We start from the raw sequence: 15,686 nt of genomic DNA, 5'->3' as shown, positions 1-15,686 counted from the left end.
ACAAAATTGGGATCATCTAAACTGAGTCCAGTGGGCTAATTCTAAATAGAAATTTTTCTTACCATTAAAAAAAAAAAAAAAGAAGAAGAGGCCTCCCATGTAACACCCAACCCACCCACATATTTAGGCCTTGCTGACCTCCACAGCCACATGAACCATTTCCTTGACTGCTTCTAAGTCCTGTGAGACTTCACAGCAAATTATGTAACTCAGAGATGGAAGAGAGTGCAAGGAAAGGAGGAGGAATGAAGGTTAGAGGTAATGTGTAGTACAGCAGATTGGGAAAAATGGACATTTGAGTCGTCTATTACCTCTGCCTCATAGGAACTGGGGCGGTCTGGTGGCCTAGGGGTAAGAAGCTGCCCTGCAATCTAAAAGGCATGCACTCTAAAAGTTCAAATTCACCAGTCTCTCCGCAGGAGGATGGACAATTTACCCTCTGTGAAAACCCACAGAGGGTTAGCTATAGATGGTTCTGACTCAACAGCACACAACAACAACAGAACTAATTTCACATGGATACTTCTAAAAGAAATCACCTACCCATGACCTCTGAGTTCTACAACCCTCCATGTGATTGGGTTGAAGTATTCCCTGAGGACTAAAATCTTCCTTTTTCTGAAGCTTCAGTGCCAGTCTGGGACCTGGAATGGAGTTCAGAACAATGAAAATAACATCTACTAAATGCTATGTTTGCAACATCTCACTTTATCCCATAACAACCAACTTTATAGAGGAAGAATCTGAGGCTCAGACTCAAGCACCTGAGCTAGGCTCATACTGCTCCTACAGCCGGGGAAGTGACATCAGGTGGCCTGACTTCAGAACCCAATCACTGAGCAGAGATGCTCTCCTCCCTAATTAATGAAGAAATTTAGTGGTGGATTGAATATTTTAGCCCTAAAGATGGAGTTCTGGTAGTGTTGTTGTTGTTAGGTGCTAGCGAGTCTAATACAACTAACAGTGACCCTGTGAAGAACAGAGCTGAACCCTCTCCTATCCTGTGTCATCCTCGTCATCTCTGACATACTCAAGCCCATTGCTGCAGTCACTGTACCAATTTACCTGGTTAAGGGTCTTCCTCTCCTCCTTTCCTTCTCCATGCTGTGGCCCCTCCTGGCAACATACACAAAGTGTGTGAAATGGAGCTTCAAAATCCTTATCTACAATGAGAAACTGGTTTCACCTTCTCCAAGACAGATTTGCTTGTTCTCTTGACAGTCCATTATATGTTCAATGTTTTTCTTCAGCACCACAACTCAACGGTTTTGATTCTTCTTCTATCAGCCTTAGTCACCACCAGGCTCTCTGATGCATAACTGCAAAGACCACAGCCTGGTTCAGGTGCACCTTAGTCTCCAGACTGACATCATTTCTCTTCAGCACTCTAAGGGCGGGGAATTAATGATTACTGCGAAGTTCATCCATCAACCAACCACTGTGCCAGGAACCTATGACCTGATAGGAAGACAAAGCCACCATGAGAGGTAATTTATCAATATCAGAGTTCATGAGAATGAAAGAAAGGTATTTATCAACAGCTGGCCCAAGAGAATAAGTGTTCTGGAGCAAAAGAGACATGTCTATGAGCTGACGGTTGAAAACAGAGGAAGCAGGTAGGCTGGATGTGAAACTGGGAGGGAGGGAGGGAGATTTGGGAGGCACAGCAGAGAGCACTCCCAGTGGGAAAGAACACAGAAGAGAAAAAGAATTACATCTGTCCCAAAGTGTGGCTCCCTGCCTCAAATGCCCTCAGGACCAGGTGGTTGTTATTTACTATAGAGTTGGAACCAACTCATAGCTGACCCTCCAGCAGGCTTTCAATCGCTCAGGCGATTATCCATCTTTCTCCTGCAGGGCAGCTGGTAGATTTGAACTGTGTCCCTTTGTGTTGGCAGTGTAATTCCTCACCACTAAGTCACCAGAGCTCCCTAGGTCCAAGGAGGTGATGGAAATGAGTAACAGGTAATCAGACCCCTGGTCTGAACAAGGACCAAGTCTCCAACTCAAAGAACAATGTCCAGGCAGTCTACAGAGACGGATTCTTTCTGTTTTATCAAGAGCAGTCCGAAACAGAGAGCTCTGATGGCCTAATGGCAAGAAGCTACGCTGCGATCCTGAAGGCACGCAGTCTGAGGCCACCAGCCGCTCTGTGGGAGGAAGGACAATTTCCTCCCGTGTGATTAACTGCCTCTGAAAACCTGCCAGAGGGTCAGCTGTGGGTCAGTTCTGGCTCTATGGTACACAACTACAAGTCAGAAATGCCTATGAGCTTCCCGAAGCTCCACGTGAAACTGAACTATTGTGTGGGTTCTGCCATTCACAGCAAGGCAGTGAGGAACCGTTCTTTGTGAAGCCGGGAAGGGCAGAACACCTCCACCCAGATTTAGACCTGCAAGTGCTGCCCCATGACCTTCACCCACCCCCAGGTAAGCACTTGATTCCTTAAAGGCAGGAGAAGAAACGCATCCAAAAATAACATTGAAATTATTCTCTTTTTCTTATTATTAAATTTTATTAATTTTAATGAACCTTTACAGAGATTTTTGGTTTTCATTCATTCATTGTTGCACTATGAAATTATTCTCTTTTTTTAAAAAAGTAGCTTTGTTTTTTAGTATTTCCAATTTCTAATAAACTAGAGGACACAAGAAACCTGTCAGCAGGAAGGCCACACGTTTGCAACTTCAGTTATGGGGAAATCAGGAAGGAAACAGCTGGAGAAGGGGCTGAGGGTTTGAGAAAGGAAGTCTCTCAAGAAAAGGGATGAGGGGTCATCAAGGGCAGGGAGCCAGGAGGAACAAGAGAAGCCCAATAGGGCTGAAAGGAAACAATCTAACCTCCTCGCTCAGTCAGGAGGCTATGTTAGTCCAGAGGACACTGCACCTGCCTATATCACAATCGTCCAGGGTTAGGGCCCACGGATCTGTTACACAGGTGACATTTAAATATTAGGCAATGATGTCCCAGTGTGGAGACAGGAAACAGAGCAAACCTCTGAAGGAATACTCGTGCAGGAAGACCACAGAGGTCACAGTGACTACCCAGATGTGGGTAGAGATGCTAAGGAAATGAAACGGGGTATGGCCAAGGTCACCAGCCTCAGGGACCATCTCAGTCAGCTGGGCTGGTGACACAGACATGGAGAGGTGGGCTTTGAGAGTGATGAAGACTGAAGAATGGACAACACAGTCTACATTGCTTTGCACAAACCAAAGGTTTGAAAAGGATTTCTGGTGGCCTAGAGGTAAGAAGCTGAGCTGCAGGAGCAAAGACACGTGGTTCAAATCCACCAGCTGCTCTGAAATAGAAAGATAAGCAATCTCCTGTGAGATTTACCTCTGAAACCTGCTGGACAGTCAGCTTTGAGTCAGTTCCAACTCAATGGCAAACAACAAGGTTCAAAAATTTTACTAAAACCGATTTGAGGGTGGTCCCCTACTTCACAAAAGAACTCTTCACAAAAGGAGCACCCTGTAGAACTGGGGCTCTCAACACTGGCTGCTCATTACCTGGGAGCTTTAAAGATCCTAGAGCCTTGGAGGAAGAGGGTGACAGGCCACCAGCACATATTCTCCACAAACAAAGAAAATCTCAGTGCTCTTGCTCCAGATCAATTAAGTCAGAATCTCTGGAGGGTGGAGGCCAGGCTTCAGTATTTTATTAAAGCTTCCCAGGGATTCTTATGTGATCCAAGACAGTCTGTCCAGTGTTGGTGATTCCAGTGGACAGTATCTCTGTGAAAAACACCATTTTGCCTTTGTGTAATTCTATTTGAGCAAGCTGGAAGTTTAATTAGCTTAACAACCAACTAAATTTCTGCATTCAAGTCTTAACCATATGTAATTATTACTGTGGCTTCAAAGAAGCTGTTGATTCTGAAGCAGTGGGTTTTGATTAACTGTTTTTAAAAAATTGTTTGGATTTTAATTGTGATGCAGAAGTTATAGTGACAAACATTTGGTTTTGTACAGACATTATTTCCACTCTGTTGGATAAGCTCAATAAAGGTCATATACCAAACTAAAAAAAAAAAAAAGGAAAAGTTTTTAAACAGTCAGCTATTTTTCCCTTCTCAGAATTTATCTCAAACATATAACCAGAGATATAAACAATCACTACTATGCAAAGATGTTTAGCACAGTGTTATTTATAGCAAATAAAAAAAAATGCAAAAACACAACAAAACCATAAAGGAATCCAGAGGGAATATCCCTAACTGCTGGTTAGGAAGGGAAAGGGGAGAAGAGAGTAAGACGGAAGTTTTACTGGGACAAAGGAGGCAGCACCCAAAAGGCAGGCACACACTAGTGTCATGACAGAGAGGGTTAGTCCATGTTTTAACCTAGACACTGGGTGGGCGTGAGCCCTGGTGCGACAAGGGTTAAACACTCATCTGCTAACCAAAAGGTCAGCAGTTCAAACCCACCAGCTAGCTGTTCAGCAGAAAAAGAGGTGGCAGTCTATTTCTGCGAAGACTTAGAGCTTTGGAAACACAATGAAGCAATTTGACTTGTTAGAATCAAGTGAAGGTCAAGTAGATTGGGTAGGAATGGAGGGTAGTCAACTTGTTGAGACAGTGTAAGCCAGAGACCAGAGAGAATAGAGAAAATAGGACTGATCCTCATTCCTCGAGAACGAGGAGAGTCAATTAGAGCAGTTCAGTCCCCTGGGTGGTAGATGAGAATACGGTAGGCTAAAAGCAGAGTGTCTCAGACAACACTGCGTCTAGAAATCACCAGGGATCTTATTAAGAACCTGATTCCAGTCTAGGGTGTTGTTGTTGTTGCTGCTGTGTATACTTTAAAGTATGCACAGCAAAACCTACCAAATTCAACAGTTTCTACATGTACCACTACATATACCATCTGTGACACTGAGTGGTACAACCATTCTCTCCCTTAAAACTTTGCATTTCTAATAAGCTTTCTAGGAAGCCCTGGTAACCTAGTGGGTAAGGAATTGCACTGCCAACCTAAAGGCAGGTGCTGCTCCACAGGAGAGAGAGGGACAGCCTCCTCTTGTGTGAGTTACAGCCTGAAAATCCACTTAAGGATCAGCTAAGAGTCAGTTTAGACTTGATAGCAATAAGTTGTGTTGTGGAATATGCCTCCTGGGAATAAAGTATTGCCAGCCCAATGGCCACACTCTAAGTATAGAGGAACTAGAGTGATGAGAAAGACCCACCAGAAAAGAGCTGACAAACTGATGGAAGATGAGAAACCAAAAATCCTGATCAACCAAAACTGTTAAATGGGAACCAATCAATGTGCTATGTAAACTTTCAATAAAAACAGAATATTTCTTAAAAAGAATAAAACCCACAACAATTAAAAAACAATAGAGGGGGGGAAAGAGAAGAATAAAACACAAACAGTTGCCACTAAACCAATTCTGACTCATGGTGACCCCTTGAGTGTCAGGGTAGAACCATACTCCACGGAGTGTTCAGTGGCTGATTTTTCAGCAGGAAATCACCAGGCCTTTTTTTCTGAGGCATCTTTGGGTCAACTTGAACCTTTCAGACTGCAGCTGAGTCCCACTGATACCACCTGGAACTGTCAGCATACATTCTTTCCTGGGAAGGAAAAGAAAAACTTTACAGCTGTTGACAGCATTGGCAAGAATCCATATCAAGTGACTCAGCTGCATGAACCATGTGGAACAGCGCAACTTGGAAGTGTAAAGGTCAATGGCCAAGAACTACAGGACATCCCAAGAATGCAATAAATATTGACTGGTATACTTCTATCTTTAGGGAGCTCTGGTGGCCTAGTGGCAAGAAGATGTGTTGTAATCCAGAAGGCATGCTTTTTGAGGCCACCAGCTGCTCCACAGAGAAGAATGGGCAATCTCCTCCGGAGCAACTAACTGCCTCTGAAAGCGGACAGCTATGGATCGGTTCTGCCTCTACAGTAAACAGCAACAACAGCATACTCCTTTCTTTAAAAGAAAAAGAATGCTGTAGATATCCTGCCTTTCATTCCTTAGACTTTGGGTAAACACCTCCCAGGCCAGTGTCAAATCAGAGATCATGCTGCATAGAAATGTTCTCAAAACAAGCCACCTTTGGAATTTGAGCAACTGTGGTAGGATCAAGCCAGAACTAAAGCTTTATTTCTCAGGAAAGCAACAAATAAAAAATTATTTCAAGTCAGAGTTATGATTTTGAAAGCACATTGTGAAGATGATGAATTGAAAATGGCTGAAGGAAGCAAACTGTTTAAACATTACTTCTAAGTGCTTTTAGCTAAACAAGTAGAAACTAGGGGCTTTTTAACTGCTTCCTCTCTTCCTGTCACAGGTCAAGTCCAGACCGATTTCTTTTTATTTAAAAGTTAGCCTTTGAGTCAGATATAGGTCTAGGGGCCAAATTATCAGTTTTGCTTTGGTAACTTAGAAAACCTACCGTGTGTTTACATGTTCATGTCCCAGGGATCCTGGTGAGCGGCCTTCTCTTGGGAAACTGCTGACTAAAGCCACACTCACAGAGAGCCAAAATTATAGTACCTGATAAGGCCCATGTCAACAGAACTGGAGGGAAAGAACATTCTGGGTGTCCATGTTTCTCCAGTCACCCCTGAGCAAAAGGATATCCTATCTGGAACTGGAACAATGAGCTCAGCTCTTCCCCTAGAGAGGAGGTAGTAGAAGAGGCAGAATCTTCACCTTCCTGTGGGAGACTCAGGTTCAATTACTGGTCAATGCATGTCATGTGCAGCCACCAGCTGTCTGTAAGTAGAGGGGATGCATGTTGCTGTGACGCTGAGCTGTTTTCAGTGGAGCTTCCAGACTAAGAAGAACCGCCTAGCAAGCTAATTCAGAAAATCCTATAGACCACAGTCACAGGGGTTTCATTCCCTTGTGCACAGTGGTTTGTCACGAGTTAGGGACCAACTCAATAGCTGCTGACAACAGGTTAGACAGGGTGGCTATTTGGGGCTACCAGAACCACCAATGTTTTCCAAAGAGGTATGGGGAAAAGGGTATTCCCCAAACTGAGAACAACTGAGACCTCTGTGGAGGAGTAGGGTGAACTGAGCTCTCTCCGGGCCTTTCAACTCATTGGCATCATTTTAATTTTTATAACAACAATATATTCAACACAATGTATTGTTGCTGTTAGGTGCCGACAAGTTGAGTATAACTCATAGTGACCCTAAGAACAAATGATCTGAACCCTGTCCTGTACTGCACCATTCTCACACTTCCTGACACACAAGAGCCCATTGCAGCAGTCACCGTGTCAATCCACCTGGTTGAGGGTCTTCCTCTCCTTCGCCGACCCTCCACCCTTCCAGACATCCAAGGAAAAGCACCTCCTATCAACATGTCCAAATTATGTGAAGCGAAGCCTAATCATTCTTGCCTCCAAAGAACACTCCTGCTGCACCCTCTCTAAGACATATCTGTTTGTTCTATTGGCCATTAATCCTGGGATGTTCAGGAATGATTATATACAAAGCAATAATATTTTAAACAAAAAAAATAAATATATTCAAACATTTCATAGACAAGCTTAATTTTTTGAAAAGCATGAGCAAATCAAAACTATTCTACAGTTCCCTTTGCATTTCTCCCAGAGTCATCTACCAACCAACCCTCCGAAACAGGTGCAGTTAGCCAAGAACACTTTCCAGCAGGAAGAGAACACACTGAGCACCGTGGTCTATATAGCAACACGTTTTTCTGTGAAAATTAATAAACAGTACCTGAGGCACTTTCTCTGATGAGTTTATGACTTGGCCCCCAAGAATCTTTCCTCCACTATCCCAAGTCCCTCTCCCACTCTGCCATCCTTGGGAGGTCTCTCAGAACGTCTTCCTCTTCTGAAGGATAAGATTTCCACATCCCAGCACATTCCAGCCCTGCTCTTCCTGTTGGTCTCATCTCTTCCAAATTCTTAGGGACAGCCCCACAGAAGCACAGATTCATCTTTAGTGACGCCATTATCTCCTGGCTCTCTGTACAAGCTACTACTTCTGTCTTGCTCTCCTCTCATCCCCAAAAGCCTCCTGACCTCTCCCACTGTCAAGGTCCTCTGGGGTCCCAGGTTGTACTGGGCTGACCTCACCACACAGCTGTGCACACTGTCACTCCTTCCCTAGAGGCTTCTTGGGTCTCCAACTCTGAATCCTCAACATCTGGCCTAAAAGGACCCAATAAGGCCTTTGCCAACAGAACTGAGTGGTAAGAATGTTCTGGATGTGCATGTTGCTCCAGCTCTGTGGTAGGGCCTGAGTCTATATTTATTGTTGCTATGGCTTTTGAGTACACTTGGTAAAACGTACCAAATTTAGTCATTTTTGCATGTACAGCAGCAGCTCTATAAGAAAACCTATAGGGAGCTCTGGTGGCCTAGTGGCATGCAGCTACACTGCAATCCCAGAGGCACACAGTTCAAATCCACCAGATGCTCTCTGCTGGAGAAGGAGGGACAATCTCCTCCTGTACCAGTCATATCTGACTTGATGGTGCACACACACACACACAACCATATTAAAAAAATAAATAAAACCTGTTGAGTGAGCTGAAGGAAAAGACTTAGTATCTGAGCTGAAATTGTTAGACCTCCAATATCTTCCTCTTCTTTGTATCCAAAAAGCCCCTGGCCTTTGGTGTAAGACCTACATCCATCCAGGCTGACCTGAAGTGAATTCAGACTGGGATCTTTCAATCTCCTAGGAGTGACAGGCTTCTGGCACTGGCCAGGTTTCCTCAGAGATGCTGTTGACATCTCCTTTAATCTGTTACGTGATTCAGAATATTAACTTCATAAAACAACTATGAGATATCATTTCACCCCAGTCAAAATAGCAAAATTTAACAGAATAGCAAGCAACAAATGCTGGCGAGGTTGTGGAGAAACTGGAACCCTGATTCACTGTTGGTGGGAGTGTAAAATGGTGCAACCCCTGTGGAAAGCAGTATGGCACTTTCTCAAAAAGTTGCAAATAGAGATACCATTTGACCCAGCAATTCCACTACTGGGAATATACCCTGAAGAGACCATAGCTGACATCCAAGCAGATATATGCACACCCATGTTTATTGCAGCTTTGTTCACAATAGCAAGGAGTTGGAAACAACCTAAGTGCCCATCAACAAATGAATGGCTAGAGAAGCTGTGGTATATTCGCACAATGGAATACTATGCTGCATTAAAAAACAAGGAACTCATGCAATATTATTCAAAATGGTTGACTCTGGAGAACATTATGCTGAGTGAAATATCCCAGTCACAAAAGGACAAATATTACATGATGCCACTGTTGTAGAAAGGGACTGTCCTTGGGGTTGGGGAGAGACTGAGTAAGATGGGTTCAATAATGTATACTGCACTGAAACAGAGGAGGGAGAAAACTGTTTAAAAGAGATATATAACTAGGTATTTCTGTCATCACAGGAGTCTAGAGCGAGGGCTACATGGTGGAGGGGACCTGGGGGAGGGTTTGTAAAACAATGAAAGAATCTTTTCTTTTACTTTTCCATAATTTTTGACTCATGTACTTATAACTTGTTAGTCAAATTTGTGTCTTCTAGGTTGCAACACCCCCATGATACATCTTCAAGGATATGAACATGTACGGCCAATCACAATCAATAAGAGTGCATCTAAATTCCAAAATCAATCTCCATAATAGTCTATGTGTTTCCTACTGCCAAAGGGGCCCTTTAGAGTAGTGAGAGAAGATCTTCACCCTGAAACCCACAGCATCCCTTTTCAGCAGGAAGTAGCTAAGAGAATACGCCATCCCCTTTTCCTTATGACTCAGGGTGAAGTCTCTCTCAGGGAGGAGTGATAGGGAATGGCAAAGGACACACTGACAAAGAAGATTAATCAGAACTGGCTTTGACAAGCACTGTGGCATTTGGACAAGAACAAACTGGGAGGAGGGTAGAGAGAATAGTGCAACAATGAATGAATGGAAACCCAAAATCTCTGTAAATGTTTATGAAAATTAATAAAATATAATTATAGAAAAAAATATTAACTTCAGTATGGATTGAGGCTCAATATCAAGAAAACAAAGATTCTCACCATTGGGCCAATTGGCAGCATCATGATGGATGGTGAAGTGATAAAAATTGTTCACAGCTTTAGTTTGCTTTGCTCCATAATCAACACTCTTGGCACCAGTAGCCAAGAATTAAGAGATGGATTACAAAGGCAAAGTCTGCAGTTAGAGACCTCTCTAAAGTAGTGAAGAACAATGATGTCAGTCTGGAGACTAAGGTGACCTGATACAGGCCATGGTCTTTACAGTTACTTGCTACGCATCAGAGAGCTGGACAATGACTACGAATGATAAAAGGAGAATTGATGCCTTTGAGCTGTGGTGCTGGAGAAGAGTATTGAATAGACCATGGACTTCTAAGAGAACAAACAAATTTGTCTTGGAGAGGGTGAAACCAGGCTGCTCCTTGGAGACAAGGATTCTGAAACTTCGTCTGACATACTTTGGACATGTTGCAAAGAGGGGCCGATCCTTGGAGAGGGACATTGTGCTTGGGAGGGTAGAAGGACAGCATAGGAGAGAAGACCCTCGATGAGATGGATTGGTTGAGTGATTGGGGTAATAGGGCTAGGTGTGTCAGAGACATTAAGATTGGCATAGGATAGAGCAGGGCTTAGGGTCTTTATGAATCACAAGTGACTCAACGGCACATAACAACAAACATTAAAGTGTCTTGCTTTCCTAGTATGAATCCAGCATGACTTGCTAGAGTCTGAATCCTAATATTTTTGTGACAGATGTTCACATTTACGTTAATGAGTGACATGACCTATTTTTTTTTAACTTGTATAGCTCTTAGAGATTTAGAATCAAGGTGAAGCTAACCTCTTTTTCAGTTCTCTGGAAGCATTTGCATAAAACTTAAATTATATATTCCTCAGTGGTTAAAGAGCTCACCTACTAACAGAAATGTTGAGTGTTTCAAATCCTCTCATCATTCTTTGGGAGAAATAATGGGCACATTGCTTCCATAATGTTGTTGTTGTTGTTGTTAGGTGCTGTCGACTACAGTCCATAGTGACCCTATGATCTTGTGCTGTCCTATGCCATCCTCATCACTTTGGATATATATAAGACCATTGTTACAGTCACTATAGGGAGCTCTGATGGCATAGTAGAAAAGAGTTATGCTGTCAACCCAAAAGCATGTGGTTCAAATCCACCAGCTGCTCCCTGGGAGAAAGATGTGCAAACTCCTCCTGTGAGATTTACTGCCTCTGAAAACCCACTGGAGGCTCAGCTGTGAATCAACTTCAACATAACAATAACATAATGATGGATAGCACAGAAAATCCAATGGAGCACATCTGTTCGGTCAAAAATTGTTGTTATGTGCCATCAAGTCATTTGCGACTCATAGCGACCTATGAGCCCTAAATGCCGTTCTATGCTGTGCCAACCTCGCCATCTCAAACATATTCATTCCTACCGCTCCACTCACAGAATCGATCCATCTCATTGAGGGTCTTCCTCTCCTGAGCCATCCCTCCACTCTCCCAAACATCATGTCCCTCTCCAAGGACCAGTCCCCCCTTGCAACATGCCCAAAGTATGTCAGAAGAAGCTTCAGAATCCTTGACTCCAGGGAACATTCTGGCTTCACCCTCTCCAGGACAAACCTGTTTGTTCTCCTAGCAATTCATGGTATATTCAACACTCTTCTCCAGCACCACAACTCAAAGGCATCAATTCTCTTTCTATCATCCCTATTCACTGTCCAACTCTCTGATGCATAGCATGTAATTGCAAAGACTATAGCCTGGATCAGGCGCACCTTAGTCTCCAAACTGACATCATCGCACTTCAGTACTCTTGTTGTTGTTAGATACCATTAAGTCACATCTGACTTATAGCAACCCCTATTTACACCAACACAAAACACTACCCTAATCCTACACCATCCTGGCAACTGCTTCCGCCCATCCTTGCAGTCTGTCAAATGATCTCATCAAAGGTCTTCCTCTCTTTTGATGACCCTTTCCAAGCATACTGTCCCTTTTCAGAAACTGTACTCTCTTGATAATATGCTCAAAATATGCAAAACAAAGACTCACCATCCTTGCTTCTAAAGAATACTCTGGCTTCAACTCTGCCCTACAGAGTTAATCATGACCTAATGGCGGCGGTTTAGTTTTTTATTTGGTTCAGCTGGACTTCACCGATGAAGTCAGGTGGACCTGGAGTTTTTCTTTGAGGACCAAGTTTTGCCCAATTCATTGTTACTAATGATAATGGAACTGTTTTGACTGAACAAACTATTTTTCTAGATAATTTCATTCACTTTACAAAAATAACTGATACCTGGAATGTTGATCCTAAGGTGAACTCTGCAAGAAATGAAGTATCTTGTGATTCATCAGAGAAATAATTGGCCATATGTGCACTCCACATTATGATTTATAGAAGCACTGCCTGTACAGAACTTCACCAGAAGATTAAGGTCCACATTGTTTTGGTAAAGTTTTTAGGTGTCTAATCACTCACAAACCAAACCAAACCACTGAATGGATTCCAACTCTGTAGCACAAAGTAAAACCACCCATAAGGGCTTCCAATTTCTAAATCCTGAAGCAGTCTGCCTCATCTTTTTCCCCCATGGACCAACTGGTGGGTTCCAACCTCTTGACCTTTGCGTTAGAATCCCAATTCCTTAAACACTATGCCCCCAAGGTTCCAGATTAACTGCAGTATGGATTGGTGGATTCCTTTTAGCAGAAGAGCAGAATCAGATCAAAACTCGAGTAATGACCATGCTAGAAAATTTTGTGAAGGGCTGTACAACTACTAAAGTCTTCACTGAGAAACTCTTGGTAACCACTTGCCATTATTAGTAAGAGGAAGCAGCCGCCAAGTGCATTGGGGGTATCCACATCAGGGGATCAGGAATGTTCTCTGCTTCCGGAAAGCTTCTCCAAAACTAGAAGGACAATGGAAAAGTCTACTGACTGGCATTGTTTACTAACACTGGTAGACATGTCTCTACCTGTAGTTCCACTGGCCACGTGGCCAGGGAAACGGGGGGGGGGGCAGCGCGGGGCTTGGAGGGGGATGGGGAGGGGGACACTCACCAGGGCCTCAAAGTCCTTGCAGTCGTGGCGGGCATAGGACGCGGGGAAGGGCCGCAGCACCGAGTCGCGCCTGTAGCTCTGCAAGGCCGAGGCGAAGAGGCTACACCGGAGGTCCGCGGCCAGCACGTCCCGATCGGCCACTTCCCTGGCTGTCGCCCAGCTGGTGGGCTGCATTCCGGGCTGGGGCGCGCTGCTGGAGGAAACACACTGGTCTAGGGCGGCGACTGAGTTTGTGGTCAATGCAGGTTCGGACCCTGGGACAAGAGACCGGAGGGGCCGGGGTTCCCAGGCCTGGGGAATGGGTGCACTAGACAGGAGAAAGCGATGACAGCGGTGAGAACGTGCTGACGAGTGTGTTCCGCCGGGCTCTGGGTCCCCGCGCTCGCTGCCAGAGGAGACAGGCCGGTGGAGCAGAGGCTCGGGGCTGGACTGCCGGTCAGGTCAGGGGGGTGGGCCAGAGCATAATGGAGGGGCTATGACATGGGATGAGATGACAACGGCCGCAGAAACGTAGAGACACGTGCCCGGTGCAGGGTCCTGGGTGGAGGTTGCCCGGGAGAGGACCCCCGGCAGAGCGCCCTCCCCGCGCCTTCCTGTCCCGCCTCTAGCCAGCGCCTCCGAAGCCCCGGCACTCGCCCGGCTGTCCTCGGCGCCGCCTGCGCTCCTCCAGCGGCGCGCGTCAGCCTGCCCAGCCCGGTCACCTGAGGGCCGCCAACGCCCACCGTGTACGCCCAGGCCCACCTCCCCACCGCGCCGCGACCTCCCACCCGGGCCCCCTCCCCCACGCCCCACGCCCCGCCCAGCCGGCGAGGACACGCCCCTGCCCGCGCCCTCCGGGTGCAGGTTGAGCTGTTCCATTCCTGCGGGGTTCCACCTATCTACGAGGCTGCAGGCCTTGGGGTTTGCTTAGCGCCAGGAATAGAAACTGGCATGTGCTAGACCAGACCAGGATATGCCTTTATCCAAGCTCTGCGTGCTGGTCTCACTTTAGAGAATTGCTAACAAAAACTATGATCTCTAATACCTTCTGACCTAGTTGTTGTGTGCCGTCAAGTCGGAACCGACCCATAGCTGACCCTCCAGCGGGTTTCCAGAGGCAGTAGGAGATTGTGGTGTTGGCACAATCCGAGGGAGAAGCTGGTAGATTCAAACCCTGTTCTTTGGGATGGCTCCTTACCACTAGGCCACAAGAACTTTCAGGCTCTTCAGATTTAACATCTGGTAAAACATCTGCGGCTCAGACATCTACAATGGTTAGTGTCCCACAGCCAGAGGGGTGAAGCTGGGATTCCCAGCTAAGGCTTTTCAACCAGGTTGCGAAAACGAGATGCTCTAAGATCCTCCTTTGGGAACCTTTTTAGATTGAATTATGTCCTCCTAAAATATGCTGTAAATCTATACCTGTGGTTGATAATGCTTTTGGGGAATGGGTTATCATGTTTATCTTACTCATGCAGAATTAGTGGAGTTTATGTTTTCCATTTAAAAACAAAAATAGGGGAGCTCTGGTGGACTACTGGCAAGGAGCTGCAACTACAATCCCAGAGGCGCACAGTTCAAATCCACCAGATGCTCTGCCGGGGAAGGAGGGACAATCTCCTCCTGTACCAGTCAGATCTGATTTGATGGTACACTCACACAAAAATAATAAAATTTAAAAAATAAAATAAAAAACTATTTTAAAAAAATTAAGCAAGCAATTGGCAGAGACTGAGTGAGACAGATGTCGAGCTGAGCCACAGGAACATCTCTGAAGAACCAGGAAGCAGAACTAAAAAGATAAGTAACTTCCTCCAGAGCTGAAAGAAAACATTCTAGAACTCGTGCTCTGAATTCAGACTTCTAGCCTCTAGGCTGCGGGAGAACTAATTCCTACCTGTTAGAGCCAGCTAACTTGTGGCATATGTATTAGAGGGCTAGATAACTAGGACAGGTCCTCTCTGACCAGGAACCTGCTGGATGGGGATGTCAAGGGGGTGATTTCCAAAAGAGGCCCAGGGGCCTCTTCGAGTAAGGACTAGAAAGTCCTGATTCGGAAATACAAGAGACACCAATACCAAGTGAGAGCAAGAGAAAGAAACTGAGGTTTATTAGAGGTTCATAACAGACTATGAAGGGGTCAGGACAGACTGACTCCATTTTTATCTTACAAAAGGGTTTCTGTATCTTTTGTTAGCAGGGAGTGGGGTTTAAACAGCTGGTGGTGTATTCCTTCTAATGGATATGGTGACTCTGGCCATCTCATTTATCATTTCTTGAGGCTGTTGTTTTGCCACATTCCTTGAGAGTCTCTTTTTATTGTCATATGGCGTCATTCCTTGAGGGTCGGTTTCTATTGTTTTATTGCCACAGTCTTTGTCAAAACCAGTTCTGATTGATCTCCTTTGTCGGGGTGTCTTTGTCATCTCCTGTCAGGGATACTATGGAGGGAAGGGGACAAATGGGTTTTAACTCAACTGTCCAGAAAGAAAAAGATTAGACTCCTATACCTTCTCCTTGCCCAAAACCCCATTAGAGGAAAGCCCCCATCATCTGGCACAGGCCACTGCTGAATTCCTAGGCAGAGAAGCTCCCTCAACAAACTTCATACACACCCCGC

The 15,686-nt window shown here is 45.0% G+C and overlaps 1 protein-coding gene across 1 annotated transcript in view; it reads right to left on the bottom strand.

Annotated features, from left to right (window-relative positions):
- The window catches only part of PARP16 (poly (ADP-ribose) polymerase family, member 16), a 43,025-nt gene extending 29,764 nt beyond the window's left edge, over positions 1–13,261 (bottom strand). Inside the window, exon 1 of the mRNA XM_006886655.1 lies at positions 13,088–13,261. Within this exon, the coding sequence (XP_006886717.1) occupies positions 13,088–13,261 (174 nt within the window). The remainder of the gene's footprint in view (positions 1–13,087) is intronic.
- Between the last annotated feature and the right edge of the window lie 2,425 nt (positions 13,262–15,686).

Source organism: Elephantulus edwardii, unplaced genomic scaffold (genome assembly GCF_000299155.1).
Source record: "Elephantulus edwardii isolate Elephantulus edwardi_28Jun2011 unplaced genomic scaffold, EleEdw1.0 scaffold00050, whole genome shotgun sequence".
Classification (NCBI taxonomy): domain Eukaryota; kingdom Metazoa; phylum Chordata; class Mammalia; order Macroscelidea; family Macroscelididae; genus Elephantulus; species Elephantulus edwardii.
Note: the sequence above shows the minus strand (reverse complement) of the source record. Positions and strands in the feature narration are given on the sequence as shown.